Below are 14,199 nucleotides of genomic sequence, written 5' to 3'. Positions count from 1 at the left end.
CAAACTTTGCTCTAAAGGACAGTTTTCTTTGACCTTGACTAATGGTTCCCACTATGATTGACACTAAAGGACATCACTGGATAAAAATTTGCTGGAGTGGGAGGGAGGGAGAGAGAGAGGAAAAGGTCTTGAAAATCTCTAAATGCAATGACTAATTGCTTTTTGTCTCTGTGTTCTTTGTGTATATCTTTGTTCGGTGGGTGTAGTAAGAATAGATGGGGTTCTTCACACTTCAACTCAGTTGCCAACTCTCCATCATCTCCAAAGACCCGGAGCACACCTAAGAGTGGGAAGTAAGTGAAAACTGCTGTTGTGTATCTCACACAGTCACCGCCAAGCCATGTGTCCTCATTTTCTCATTCATTCATTGCCATTCAATGAAGGCATGCAGGATGCTTTCCATGCGCCTGACAGTGGGAATTAAAAGAACAATATCTATGAAGGTGCCTACTCGTATAAGGAGGAGGGAAGGGGAAGAAGAGGCAGGAGATGGTTTTGCAAGGGTAAAGGGCATATGTCTGGAAAGGCAATGCAAGTTTTATTCTAAGATGTTCAAAAATTAAATAAGCAACATTGGTTTATCACTTTATGGTTTGGGCAATGCATGAAAATCTGTGTTTTGATATTTAAGGTTAAATTAGAAGGTTCTGGAAAGTGAGTTGATAAATTTCCTGATTCAAATACATTTACATTTTAATTATATCTGTGATTACATGATATGTTTATTCTTTTCACAATAACTAGCATGTACAATGCCATACAGTTTTGTTTTCCATTGGGTACATGTGGTAGTTGATTTGTGTCTTTAAGATGGTTCCAAATGACAGTTTTGGCTAATCTCTCCGCTTGGCTTAGCAGAGTATGGCATTCTGAATTGGTGTGTCCCCATGGAGATGACATCCCTTCAGTTAGACAGTTTCCCCCTCCAATAGGTACAGCCCTATTATAAACAACTTAGCTTATTTATTTATTTATTTATTTATTTATTTATTTATGCATTGGTGCATTGGTGCATTGGTGCTTTGACAGCATGTATATTTGAGGGTATCACGTCCTCTGGAACTGGAGTTATAGACAGTTGTGAGCTGTTATGTGGGTACTAAGAATTGAACCCGTATCCTGTGGAAGAGCAGCCAGTGCTCTTAACTGTGAAGCCATCTCTCCAGCCTCTCAGTTTTTCTTATTGTCTCTCTTTCCCAAGGATGCAGGGCTTTCTGCTGGCCTGCATCTAACAAATGAAAGATGTTTTCCTCCCACTGGAAGCTCTAATGGGGTAATAAGATATGCCACTACAAGAGCAAGGCTTTGCCATGGAGGGTGGTCATATATTTTATGCATTCAGCACTGGACACTAAATGCTGCACTTTGAATATAATCTGCTATTCGATTCCCAGTGTGAGAGATCTATTGGCTGCCGCTTTGTCCTTCTTTTTCACCTCCTGAGTACCATTTCAGTTTTGCGTTTAAGTTGATTGTGGCCTATCTGTGAAAATATGAAAAGTGCTGGGAAAGCTATGAGGCTAACTCTCTGAACAGTTAGAATTCATGTCGGTTATTTATTGCCCAGCACCACAGTCCAAATGCCGTATAGATTAGGAGGGAATAGAATTGATGGACGCATTTCCAAACAGTTGACGGTTTCCAAATTAGTACCCCGCCATTGTGACCGCACACTCTCGGTTCACAATGATGCACTGGAGAGAAGCTTTAACGCCAGACTTGAAGAAATGACAGACCCTATCTGGGCTCAGACTCTGTCGGGGCACCCTTATTCATACCTATCACACTGATGCTTCCAGGGTGCAATGTCCATTTATTAGACCCTGATGTAAAACATGGATGTTTGTGGTTTACTGGTACACTTCAAAAGAAGCATTGCTTTATTTTTTTGGACTTTGCGGGCACCTGATCTTTTACCTATTAAGTGAGGAACCCCTCTGTATCACCCAAGGAGCGGTTGGTATAGTGTGGGTTAGGCTGATGCCAAGAATGCATGTAGAATACTATATCCAGGTTGTTCACAATAGGAGGCCTGAAGAAATGCATTCTCAAGTAGATAAACCATGATCTTCTGTCACAGCCACTATGTTTGGAGCCATCCTAAGCTTTTGCCATTTTTTTGCATTCTGAGCTAGATGTCTTTTGTTTGCCATACACGGTGACTTACAGATTAAAATAATCCCTTTTAACTTTTCGCCATCTTGTTTAGTAATTAGTATTAAATTAGAAAGTTTGCAGATCCCTTCTTCACAGTTACCGTAAGCAGATTCCTCTGTGCCACAGCCCTGCACTTATCTCCCACGGGTTTCGAGGAGTGGAATTTTTTCTTAATCTGTCACTGCATATTTTCCCTGCCTTGGGTTATCTTTGTCCTCAGGAACAATGCTGGTGCTTCATGACTATGGTAAGACACTTGGGGACCTTCTTCCCACTATAGAATGCTGTCTATCAGTGTTTAGGTTTCAGAGAAAGCTGTTCTGTATACTTCCTGCTACGTTGTCCTTGCACTTCCTTGGTTTCAGGGCATATGGTAGTACCAACAGGCAGCAATGGAAGGCGCCCATTCTTCTGGGCTTCCTGGCATTATTTGATCTAAAGACAATAAGATATCCAGCTACCGTATAGCTCTAGTTTCTCTTTGCTGTTTTGGAGGCCAGATATAGGCTGCAAGAGCGAAAGACTGTTCTTCTCTGAAAAGAAATCAGCTCTTCTATTTTCTAAAGAAATACAAACAGCAAAAGTCAAACTGTCCCAAGTTTGCCTTATGGCAAATATTAATAGTACCGAGTATGTATTGCTTGTGTGCTTATGTGACAACATGTTTATGGCCCATGAAGTACATTTCCCCTCAATAATCCTTGCCCACATAAAGCTCACATGGTGGACACTATTATTTTTTTTCTACTTTATATGTGAAGAAACTGCAGTTCAGGAAAATAATATGTTGAAAGGAGATCTGCAGATGAATGGTTTTTGCAAAGACCATCTTTGACTCAGGTTCTATAAGTTATTATAATGTATCTATGTGTGTATGTATAGAGATAGATGATAGATAGATAGATAGATAGATAGATAGATAGATAGATAGATAGATAGATATGGGCAGAGGGAGGGAGAGAATCTACTTTGTACCTTCGTGCTGTATTCTGAGGCCACATAGATAAAAACAAAATGTCCAGTAACTATCCCCAAGTAGCTCACAGTCCTGGTAATGAAAAGTTAAAATGATATGTTGTTTAAGTGAGGCAATTAAATAGTCACAACATGTGACACGAGTTACCACTAACCAATACAGTTATTGGGATGCAGAAGAAGTCAAGTCATGATATTGGTTAAGTGACTTCTGAACCCTTTAATGTTATCAATATTCACCTCTCATTTAACAGGCCTAGATCAAGACCGAAGAAAATACAAGATGGAGGGGTGGGAAGGTGGTTCAGTGGGTAGAACACTTTCTCTGTAAGCAAAAGGACCTGACTTTAAATTCCCCTTACCAGTACGACTATGGTCTGCATATGTCTATAGCTCTAATGTTAGTGGACAGAAACAAGTGGGTACCAGGAGCTCACTAGCCGCTAGTGAAACTTGGTGAAGCTGAAATGGCGAGCTTCAGGATCTGGCTCAAGGAAACAAGGCAGAGAGCTATAAAGACACAAGGCTCCCTCCTCTGGCCATTGTATGTGTTCGCATGAGTATGCTAACACACACACACACACACACACACACACACACACACACACACACAGGCATACACCACTCACTCACTTGCCAGCCCTCCCTCCCTGCACGAATAAAATGCCTGCTGGAAAGTGGCTCAGAGAAGCTGGAGCTGTGGAGCAGTCAAAGCTACAACCGCACAAGCAATTTCTCCTTCTTACTTTCGACCTACTTAGAGCCTACAGAGGTCCAATGAAGCGTGGTCAGGGAGGAGCTCAGGAAACCTCCATCTTGGACATTGTGTCGATTCTGCTTGCTCCGTTGCGTTGCCTGGATCCGAAGCTGAGCAGCCAGCCTTCTGTTTCAGGGAGGAACAGATGGAGTGGGATATGTCTGAGCGGCAGAGCCAGACCACCCTGGCAAGGACTTTCAGTGAGGAGCAAGCAATTTCTTCCGTGTTGACAATGAATCAGATTGACAAGACAGAGACAGAAATCAGTACGGAGTCATAGTTTGAGATCAAACAGTGTAAGCTTTGCAGACGCTGGCTGACCCATGGCCAATCAGGCCATGGTCACAGCCCTGAGCCTCACATGGGGCTCCTTTTTGGAATGTAAATGTGTTACTCGGCCTGGCACAGCAGCCCACCGTCAATCGCTTTACCTCCCACTGGATCACACTGAACCCATCAAGGCTGAAAATGCATAGCTGCCACCAGGAGCTTTCAATGTGTTCAGGGTTGCTAACTTGTTCTGGTTTCGGGAGTTACGAGTCTCAGGATGTTACCCACTCTGGCCTTGAACTCACAAGTTTCTTACTCTCTGGGATTCGTGGCATCTGCCACCATGTCCAGTTTTCAATGTGCTTATTTTGTAGCAGAATATTTTCATTCTCTACATGAGGCCAGTCCCTTGGCTGGACAGACTGTAGATAAGGAAACCACCAGTAACGAAAGGGAAATCACATCTGAGTCATACCTCTACTTCATAGCAGACGGAAGCCTAGAACTCTGCTCCTCCGATGCTCGGCACTTCAGCTCCCGGCCACTTTTGCTCTCAGATGTCCAACAATGTGCTTTCCCCTCCATAGTCCATGATGCATGGATTGGGGCACAGTGGAAATGTAGAATTTGGAAGAATTAGGTTTATTCCACTTCATAGAAAATATAGCAGTGGAGGTGGAGAAAGGAAAAAGCATCCACTTCTCCAACGCTTCCTTTTTCTCTGAAATACAGCTCTGCTCTGTTTAGAAGGGGTCTTTTCTCGGGTTATTGTTGTACTCTCAATGATGCAATAATTAGAATATACAGATCACCACGATGTTTTCTCTCAAACCAAACAGACAATGCTGGAGGTCCTCTCTATGTAGAGATACAGGAGTTCCTCAACTTATAATAAACCCACCATAAGGCGAAAATGTGTTAAAATGCATGTAAATGCTGATGAGGTAACTCAGTTAAGTGCGTATAAACATAATGGCACACCCGAGTTCAGTACCCAGAACTCATGTAAGAAAGCTGAGCACACTGGCACACGCATGTCATCCCAGCACTGGGAAGTCTGACACAGACATACCTCTGGGGCTCACTGGATAGCCAGCCAGCCTGACCTGCTTGGTGAGATCCAGGCCAGTAAGAGACCCCTGACCTCCATATGCACACGCACACACACACACACACACACACACACACACACACACACACACACACATGTGCATGCACATTCTTAGGAGGCTGAGGGAGACAGGTTGTGAATCTGAGGTCAGCCTAGGCTGCATAACAGAACCTTGTCTCAAAAATAATGGACTTAATACACTGCTGTCTATTGACTGTCAAATATGCCCCCTTGCACTATTCTGTTTGAAGACTTGGACCCTAGCTGCTACTGCTCTTCTGAGAGGTTGTGAACTCTTTACATGTGATGCCTTGTGTAGGCATAGGACCATAAGAATTGGGTTTGAGCTCCTGGACCATCTCTGCTTCCTACCCAAGCTCCCTGCTTCCTGACCTAGTAGATCTCGGTAACAAACTATCTCACAAGCTCCTACCACTACTGCCTGAGGCTGCCAGCCACCATACCTTCTTTGTCTATGCCCTGAATTGTGAGCCGAAAGAAAGCTCTCTTCCTTTAAGTTGTATCTGTCAGATATTTTGGTCTAACAATAAGAGTAGCTGATGACGTGTGCATATACTCATATACCCACTCTATTATCATCCAGGGATGCCCGTTTATATTAGATGAGATAATGCTAAAAAGTCTCAGTGTGAAATAGTTCTAACATAGGCTGAGACAATAGAAAGGCGCGAACCAATTCCCGTTTTAAATACTCTTTTATTTTTCTTGGTTGGAGGTCTTACTAGGAATCCCAGGCTGTCCTGGAGCTTGCTATGTAGACCAGGCTAGCCTTGATCCTCATATAGAGAGAATGGCTTTCATTTGCCTCCTTATTGCTGGTATCAAAGGCATCCATCACTATGCCTGGCTCACATATTCTTGAAGGTCATGAATATTAAAAGCCATTGCAGATCAACCCAAGCATGGTATCTGGTAACTGCTGCCGTAAATGGTGAGTTAAGCTTTATAAGTAATGGTTTAAATGAATTAAGCTAGAGGAAGGGAAGAACAGTTTCACAAGAAGATAACGAAATCCTGTTGTTTACACTGTGTGAAGAATGTCTCTGTGATTGATTTAATAAAGCTAAACAGCCAGTATCTAGGCAGGAGGTACAGCAGGGACTTCTGGACAGAGAGAATGCTGAAAGGCAGAGTCGACAGACAGATGGAGAAGAAGCAGGATGGGCAGCACAGAGGAAAAGTAACTGAGCCACATAAAAGAACATAAATTAAAAATATGGGTTAATTTAAGTTATAAGAGTTAGTTAGAAAGAAGCCTAAGCTAAGGCCAAGCTTTCATAATTAATAAGTCTCCAGCCGGGCGGTGGTGGCGCACGCCTTTAATCCCAGCACTCGTGAGTTCGAGGCCAGCCTGGTCTACAAGAGCTAGTTCCAGGACAGGCTCTAGAAACTACAGGGAAACCCTGTCTCGAAAAACAAAAAAAAAAATTAATAAGTCTCCATGTCATTTTTTAGTGAGCTGGCAAACCAAAGACAAATCCTTCAAGAAAGTCCAACTTTGCTCATGTCACCAAGGTGCATGGGACTGACCCCAGAAGAGTATGCCACAGGATGACTGACTACAACCTAGATTTGCTGAACGTTTTGTAGCAAATGGAGTTCTGTATCTATTGGGCAGGAGTTGAATGGGAGCAGGGTAGAGCATGGTTGGCAGGAACTAAATAGAAAAGCTTTCCTTCTTTAGGAAGAAGTAGGGGCTTGCTTGCTCTGCAGAGACCCACTGGGGTGTGCTTTGGTCTAGCTATGTTCATGTTCGTCACAGAAAGCATGCCTGGCCTTTCCTCTCATCGAGACACATGTGTTTGTTCTGAGCAAGGAAGCTGTGACTGCTGCTAAACTCTGAGTTTTGCCTCTGTGTGTGTGTGTGTGTGTGTGTGTGTGTGTACTCTCTCACTTCAAAATTGTGGTACATTATGTTAATATAATTCAAGTCTTCAATCTTCTTATGATTTTGTAGCTTTAGGTGGCAATAATACCAATACCTTCACTTGGCTGTTAAACCAGTACCACAAAGCTCACGCAAAACCAAAGTGTTATACTGTTTAGTTTATCTCCCCCCCCCCATTACTTCTTTATAGAAAAGGGGAAAACCAGTTCCTACGTAGACATGCCCAGGACAAGTTCCTTTGTAGCCTGACTTTCTTCTCTAGTATTCCCCAGCCAGTATACTATGAAGCTTCTGGTTAAAACAAAAATTTCAGATATAGCCTAGAAAACACATTCATTAATAAGTCAGGAAACTCGAATAAACCACTTGAAAAAGAGTAGACAGGGATAAATAACGTAGGCTTACCAAACTTTGATACTTTGATGTTTAACCTCAGGCTAAGCAGCTGCAACACACGCCTGTTCAAATACTTCTTTAAATAAATTAATCAGACAGCCTTGTGTATTCATGAAAAGCTACCATCCCTAGAGTCAGATAGACCTGGATTTGAATCCTGGCTCTCCCGCTTCCTAATTTGATATGCACCTCATTGGGCTGTTGTGAGGATTAAATATCCTAATCCAAGTGGCGCTCTCCTAGTGCCTGGCACATGGCAAGTGTTCACTAAATGTCAACTAGTGATTATGTTTGTTTCGTTTGCCAGTGTATTGCAGCTGGGGACAATGTGGCTTGGCCAGTAGGATTTTGATGAGCTCTGGTTGGCTCCGCTTGTTTGTTTTCTACCTTGCCAGCTCTTGAAATGAGGCAGACGTCACCTCACCAGTAGCGTATACAGCTTGGGTAAGAGAACGGATGAGTAGCACATTTAGGAAGCAGAGCATTTGCTAACAGGTTCCCAGAGCCCTCCGTGAGACACAGGAAGTTGCCCCCTCCCAAAGAGTGCCTGTCACTACTGGGCTTGAAAGCGCCTCTTGGTGAGGAAGTGTGTTCTGTTGGTTGGACCTTGGACAGCAGGACCTCCTTTCTTGCCTGCCCTCCCCAAACCCTTGCCACACAAACTCAAGGAGGCAAGGGTGCTGCTGCCCTCTGTAATAAGGGTCACCCAGATCTTTCCAAGCTAAGGAAATTCCAGGCACAGTGTCAGTGAATAGTGCAGGGACGAATGTGTTGGACTTTAGACAACTGATCAGTGGAGTGCAGCTCCTATGGCTTGCCATGCTAGCGGAGTATGGAAACCAAGGGTGAACGCGGCATGCTTCTAGATCATTATTATGAATCCAACATTGACCAACAATCTGGAATGTGGAATAGTTTTTAAAGCAGAGCAGTTTTTAATGTGAAGTCCAGTTCATCAATATTTCTCTTTTCTGAATGATGCTCTAACTTCATATCTAAAATCCTTCCCTAGTGCAAGGTTACAAAGGTTTGCTCCTATGGTAGTTTTAGCTGTTATTTAAACCAACTATTCACTGCGAATTAAGTTTTGTGTAGGGCCTTTAATTTCCATCTTGTATTAGTTTTTTTTTCTTATTTCTGTGATAAAAACATCATGAGCAAGAGTGACGTGAAGAATGATTGGCTTTATGGTTCCAGAGGGCGAGTCTGTAATGGTGGATGAGGCATGGGACCAGGGTGACAGAAGCAGGAAGCTGGGAGATCACGTGTCCATCTACAAACAGGAAGCAGCGAACTAGAAGGGAGATAAAGCCATCAACGCTTAGCCTTTCTCCCAGGGACACACTTCCTCCAGTAAGGCTGCGCCTTCTAAAGCCTTCATAAATTCCCCAAACAGTGCTATCAACTGGGAGCCAATTGTTCAAACACCTGAGCATCTAGGGAACCTTGGCCATGCAAACCCCTATACATATAGATATGAGGTTATATAAGCACCAATTTTATGACACCATAGTCTTTTCATCAAATAATTTTGGCACCTTCGTAGAAAGTCATACTGCTTCTGTTTCCAGATTCTCAGTTCTATAAAGTTCTTTTAGCTATTATAGGTTCTCTCTGTTTCTATATGATTCCTAGAAACATTCTTTAAGTTTATATTCCACTTTGAAAATCCTACTAGGACTTTGGCATGGATTGCCTTAAATCTGTGCATGGGCTTTAGGGAGAACAGGCATTTCAACAACACCGAGTCTCCGTGAACACTGTCACTTCACGTAGATCTGTTAGCGCTCTATGATTCTCAGGGCGCACAGCTTTTCTGTCCTTTGTTGGGTAAATCTTGAAGAGTTTCATGCCTTTTCTGAAGTGCTTTAGATCTAAACTAGTGCCTTGTGATTGCTAAACCATCACTCGACTACAGAGCTACACTCTCAATCCCAAATGTTTCATATTTTTGTTCTTTTACCTTGGTATGGACCTTTTTACGGTATAATTCTTCGTGTCCAGTATACGGATGTACAGTCGAGTTTTGTCTGTTAATTTCATGTACTAAAAGCTCTTTCTTTTGTAGATTTCATTAGGTGTTCTACTCAGAGCATGACGTCATCTAAATAGTGACTATTTTATTCTTCTGTTCCATTTATTGATCTGTTACAATGTTGAGTAGATCTGAGGTTTCTTATGTGTAAATTTTCTCCAATGGGACATTGTTTAAAGCATATATGAGCCTTGGAAATATTCTTTGGAGATGCTACTCGTGAGAAAAACTAGTTTCATCGTAGCTACATCACCGGTCAAAGCTAGAGTCTCAGACAAGGCAAACAAAGAAAATAAAAAGAAGAAAACACCTGAAGTCCCTAGAGTCACATACAAACCTCCTCTAATTTCATTCTCTTGCCTGCACTTTCTTTTGCTGCTTCTACCCCCACTCAATGAAGTATATTAATTAAAATGGCAAATATTAATACTCGATTGCTACTTCAGAGGTTGGAGCATGGCCCTGTGAAGAGTACTTCATTCCCCTATGTATTATTTTCTTCATGTGTCAAAATGAAAACACTTCATTAATTACTTTCCTTATTGCTGTGACCAAACACCAGACAAGAAGCAGTTCGGGGAAAGAGAGGCCATTTTAGCTTACAATTCAAAAGATACAGTTCATCATGGTGGGGAATGCATGGTTTGAGCATGAGGTTGGTGGGCACATTTGGTCACCAGTTAGGAAGCAGGGGGTGGATAGGAAATGGGTCTGGGCTCTAAAATCTTAAGGCTTGCCCCCAGTGACCTACTTTCCCTCCAAACATTGCAAACACAAGAATTGATGGGAACTATTTTATATTCAAATAACATCAGAGTACCTACTTACTGTGTAAAGTTTTCAACATTTTTACTGAATGCATACACACACAGGTGTTGAGTACCATTCTGGAGATTCAGAAAAGAAGAAATGCAATCATATGCTTTGCCATGTTGCCCATTATAGTGGAAGGATGTGGTCATTAAACAAATAATTCCACACAGATACAGTACCACATGCCTGTATTCCCAGCTCTCAGGAGCCTGAGATAGGGTAATTCCAAGTTCCCTGGCTTGTGCTACATAATAAGAAACTGTCTCTCACAGAAAGGGAGAGATGGGGGGAGAGGGAGAGAAGAAGAAGAAGAAGGAGAAGGAGAAGGAGGAGAAGGAGAGGAAGAGGAAGAGGATGAGGAGGAGGAGGGAGGGGGAGTGGGGAGAGGAGGAGGAGGAGGGGGAAGAGTAGGGAGAGGAGGAGAAGGAGGGGGGAGGAGGAAGAGGAGGAGGAGTGGGGAGAGGAGGAAGAGGAGGAGGGGGAGGAGGAGAAGAAGAGGAAGGAGGAAGAGGAGGAGGAAGAGGAAGAAAAAGGAATAGGCAGGGCAAAATCTGTAGATTTAGCTGAAGTGATTGTGGGAAACCTCTCTAAAAGATAACATGTAAAAGGATCGAATTATTTAAATGCATTAGCACGGTGTCCTAGTTTCATTTCTGTTGCTGTGATAAAATATCCTGACACAAAGCAACTTAGAAGAGAAAGGTTTCTTTCGGTTGGCAATGCCAGATTACAGTCCTTCATCGCGGGGAAGTTAAGGCAGGAACTTGGAGCAACAGGACACATCAAAACCATGGAGAAGATCAGAGAGTGGTCTGGCAGATGTTTAAAGGTCAGGATTCTACCTGCACGCCATTAGAAGGCCTGTGGCTTTTCTAACCTTTGTCATCGCAGATATTTTGTACAATTCTAAGCAGAATTTTGCTTGAATTTTTAAAAACTCTCTTCAGCATTTTCACTACATGTTCACTGACAAATTCAACAGTACTTCTGACCACATGCTGGTGTCATCTTCACACCTGATCTTCCCCTTGATCATATTGTTATCTTCCTTATCCACTAGATACCACCAGAGCATCTTTGCTTGTCCTTCATCTGTCAAACAGCCTTGTCCAAATTTCATTGGAAAGAGCCCGCCCGGTCTTTCTAACTGGATTGACATGGGTTGGAGTCCTGGCTCTAGCACTCCAAATAAGTTACTAATTTGAGCCTCAATTTCCTCATAGATAAAGTGGGAGTAGTTAGACCATACTGTCTAGCAGAAATTGTTTTTTAAAAAAATGAAGTGATAACACAAAACCATATAGACTGTACAGTAATGTGCATGGGGTACCACACAGTTAATACTTGATACAGGTATACCTTGCATAGTGGTTGCCTTGATCACTTCATTTGCTGAAAACTTTAAACATTTTCTCCATCTAGACATTTGAATTGTGCGTCACATTGTTGCCTACTGCTGGAGAGTCTTGAAGATTGAGTAAGCTGACTTACACAAATTTTCCCAGACATTTTGGCGCATATTAAAGGGAATCACTGTTATTCTTCATTTTAAAATGATGAATCTCTCTCTCTCTATCATGTCTCAGTACACTCTGAGAACATCTATCCATCTCTGAATACTATCCATTTATCATTTCATCAGGCGCTATCTGTGCCATTGCATTTTTTATTAGTTCAGTCAGCAATCTTCTGCTGTGCACGCAGTCTATACCAGCGCTGCACGCCGGTGTGGCTAAAGGCAGACGGGTGGAAGGGAGGTGGCATGGTGAGTCTGAAACACATGAAGTCAGTCACTGCTAGTGGGCATCTTATTTTCTAGTCCCTACAAATAAGTAGACAAGAAGCAGCCCTGGAATGATAAGACAGGTGCAGTCACAGATACAGCGGGCTGGAGGAGTATAAACGCTGGACAAAACAAGGCAAGGTCCTACAAATCCCAGCTCTCCTCACCACTGTTAGCCCACTCTCTGTTCACGCCTTTCTCCAGCCAAGTTTCAGGAAGAGTAGATGTACTTCTTTTGTCTGCTGCACAGCCTCCCCGACTACAAATGAGCTTTTATTATACGGGCTAAAGTAAGACCTCTCTGCAAAGTATTTGTAATAAACAGAACAGGGGGACTGCAGTGCACCCTATGATTGGCCACTGGTTCGTGTCCTCCTGTTTCCAGAACATCAAGTAACAGCCCTCGAATTCAGAATGAGAAAATATTTAAATGGCGGTCTCACTTTAAAAAAAAAATAGGGCTGGAGAGATGGCTCAGCGGTTAAGAGCATCACCTGCTCTTCCAAAGGTCCTGAGTTCAATTCCCAGCAACCACATGGTGGCTCACAACCATCTGCAATGAGGTCTGGTGCCCTCTTCTGGCCTTCAGGCATACACACAGACAGAATATTGTATACATAATAAATAAATAAATAAATATTAAAAAAAATAAACGATTTGGTCCCCTGTTCCATCAGGACTGAGAAACCAAGGACAACGGCAATGCACATGAACTCCACAGCATGGACGGGCTCACTGTGAGCCTTGTCAGTTTGGTTGCTCACCTTCCTGGACTTAGGGGGAGCTGGAGGACCTTGGACTTAACATAGTGAAGGGAACCCTGATGGCTCTTTGTCTTGGAGAGGGGTGGAGTGGGGGTATGGGTGGAAGGGAGGGGAGGGAAGGGGGAGGCGGAGGGGAGGAGATGGAAATCTTTAATAAAAAAATTGAGAAAAAAAGATTCAAAAAAAATAAACGAACGGATGATAAACAAAATGTCTTTCTCTCTGAACCTGAAAGACCCTTGAACTTCTTAGTTTACGTGAAGAGTCCTTGTCTCTGTTGAGTTTTCTGTTGAATCAAGTGTAGGACTCATTTCCCTGGGTCCTGTGAGATTTCAGAGAGCGATGCTCAGACCCAATTGACCCCTCTATCTGCACCTCCTCTTATGTCTGCCTTTCAAGAACTATTACCTGGAAAATTGTCGCTGAGAGTGCTTTAAAAAATACTTTATTGATATATAGTTGTGCGATTGGAGAGAGGAAGAGAGGCAGAGGCAGACAGAGTTCAAAGGCGAGTCCAAGAACGTGGCACAAGCCTTAAGAGTAGACTAGATATAGTCTAGGATAGAAAAAAAAAAAAAACAAGGTAAAGAATGAACTGCTGTCCCCAGGTCCGAGACCGACTAACTCTGCCACCTTGAGAACATCACTTAGCCTCTTTGGGTCTATGCTTTCTATGCTATTAAATGAGGGTACCTTTTCTGACTAGACAGCCCCTTGTCACCAGTACCCAACAAATGATGAAGCAGAAACATCAATTCCTTTCCAGGTACTTTAATGATGCTGGAATTTGAAGCTGCTGGGCTTGGGGAGATGTGTTTGCATAGAAGGGAAAAGTACTTCATGTCTCCCCACACACGCTCTATGGTGGTCTTTTAAGGGCACATTTAAAAGAACTCACCTCATTCTATAGTCTTCTACTCGGGACAGCAGACCAGTTCAGTCAGTGTTCGTTTTTTAACGGGACCTTAAGCAAATGCCTTTCAATGAACCCTAAAAAGATGGAGAAGTGGACTTTCACCTCCCCTCACCCCAAAACTATTTTCAAAGTGTTCACTTTACCATTGCTAAATTCATTACCCCTCACAGGGGCCACAGCTCCGATTAATGATCATCCCACAGGGAAGGCAGTGATGGGCAAGAGAGGAAAGGCATCCCAGCGCATGCCCTTTGTTCTGAAGTCTGTGAGCATTAGCAGCAATAACACCACAGCAATGTTTTTCAACCTAAAG

General features: G+C 42.9%; 1 protein-coding gene across 2 annotated transcripts in view; it reads left to right on the top strand.

Moving 5' to 3' along the window:
* The window catches only part of Hs6st2 (heparan sulfate 6-O-sulfotransferase 2), a 277,086-nt gene that overhangs the window by 242,646 nt on the left and 20,241 nt on the right, over positions 1-14,199 (top strand). Inside the window, exon 4 of one of the 2 annotated variants that reach the window (XM_038317323.1) lies at positions 207-293. The exons of the other annotated variant lie outside the window; for it this stretch is intronic. Within the exon in view, the coding sequence (XP_038173251.1) occupies positions 207-293 (87 nt within the window). The remainder of the gene's footprint in view (positions 1-206; positions 294-14,199) is intronic. 2 annotated transcript variants of the gene reach the window in all.

The sequence above is a fragment of the Arvicola amphibius genome, chromosome X (genome assembly GCF_903992535.2).
Source record: "Arvicola amphibius chromosome X, mArvAmp1.2, whole genome shotgun sequence".
Lineage (NCBI taxonomy): Eukaryota > Metazoa > Chordata > Mammalia > Rodentia > Cricetidae > Arvicola > Arvicola amphibius.
This window is presented reverse-complemented; position numbering and strand designations above follow the sequence as displayed.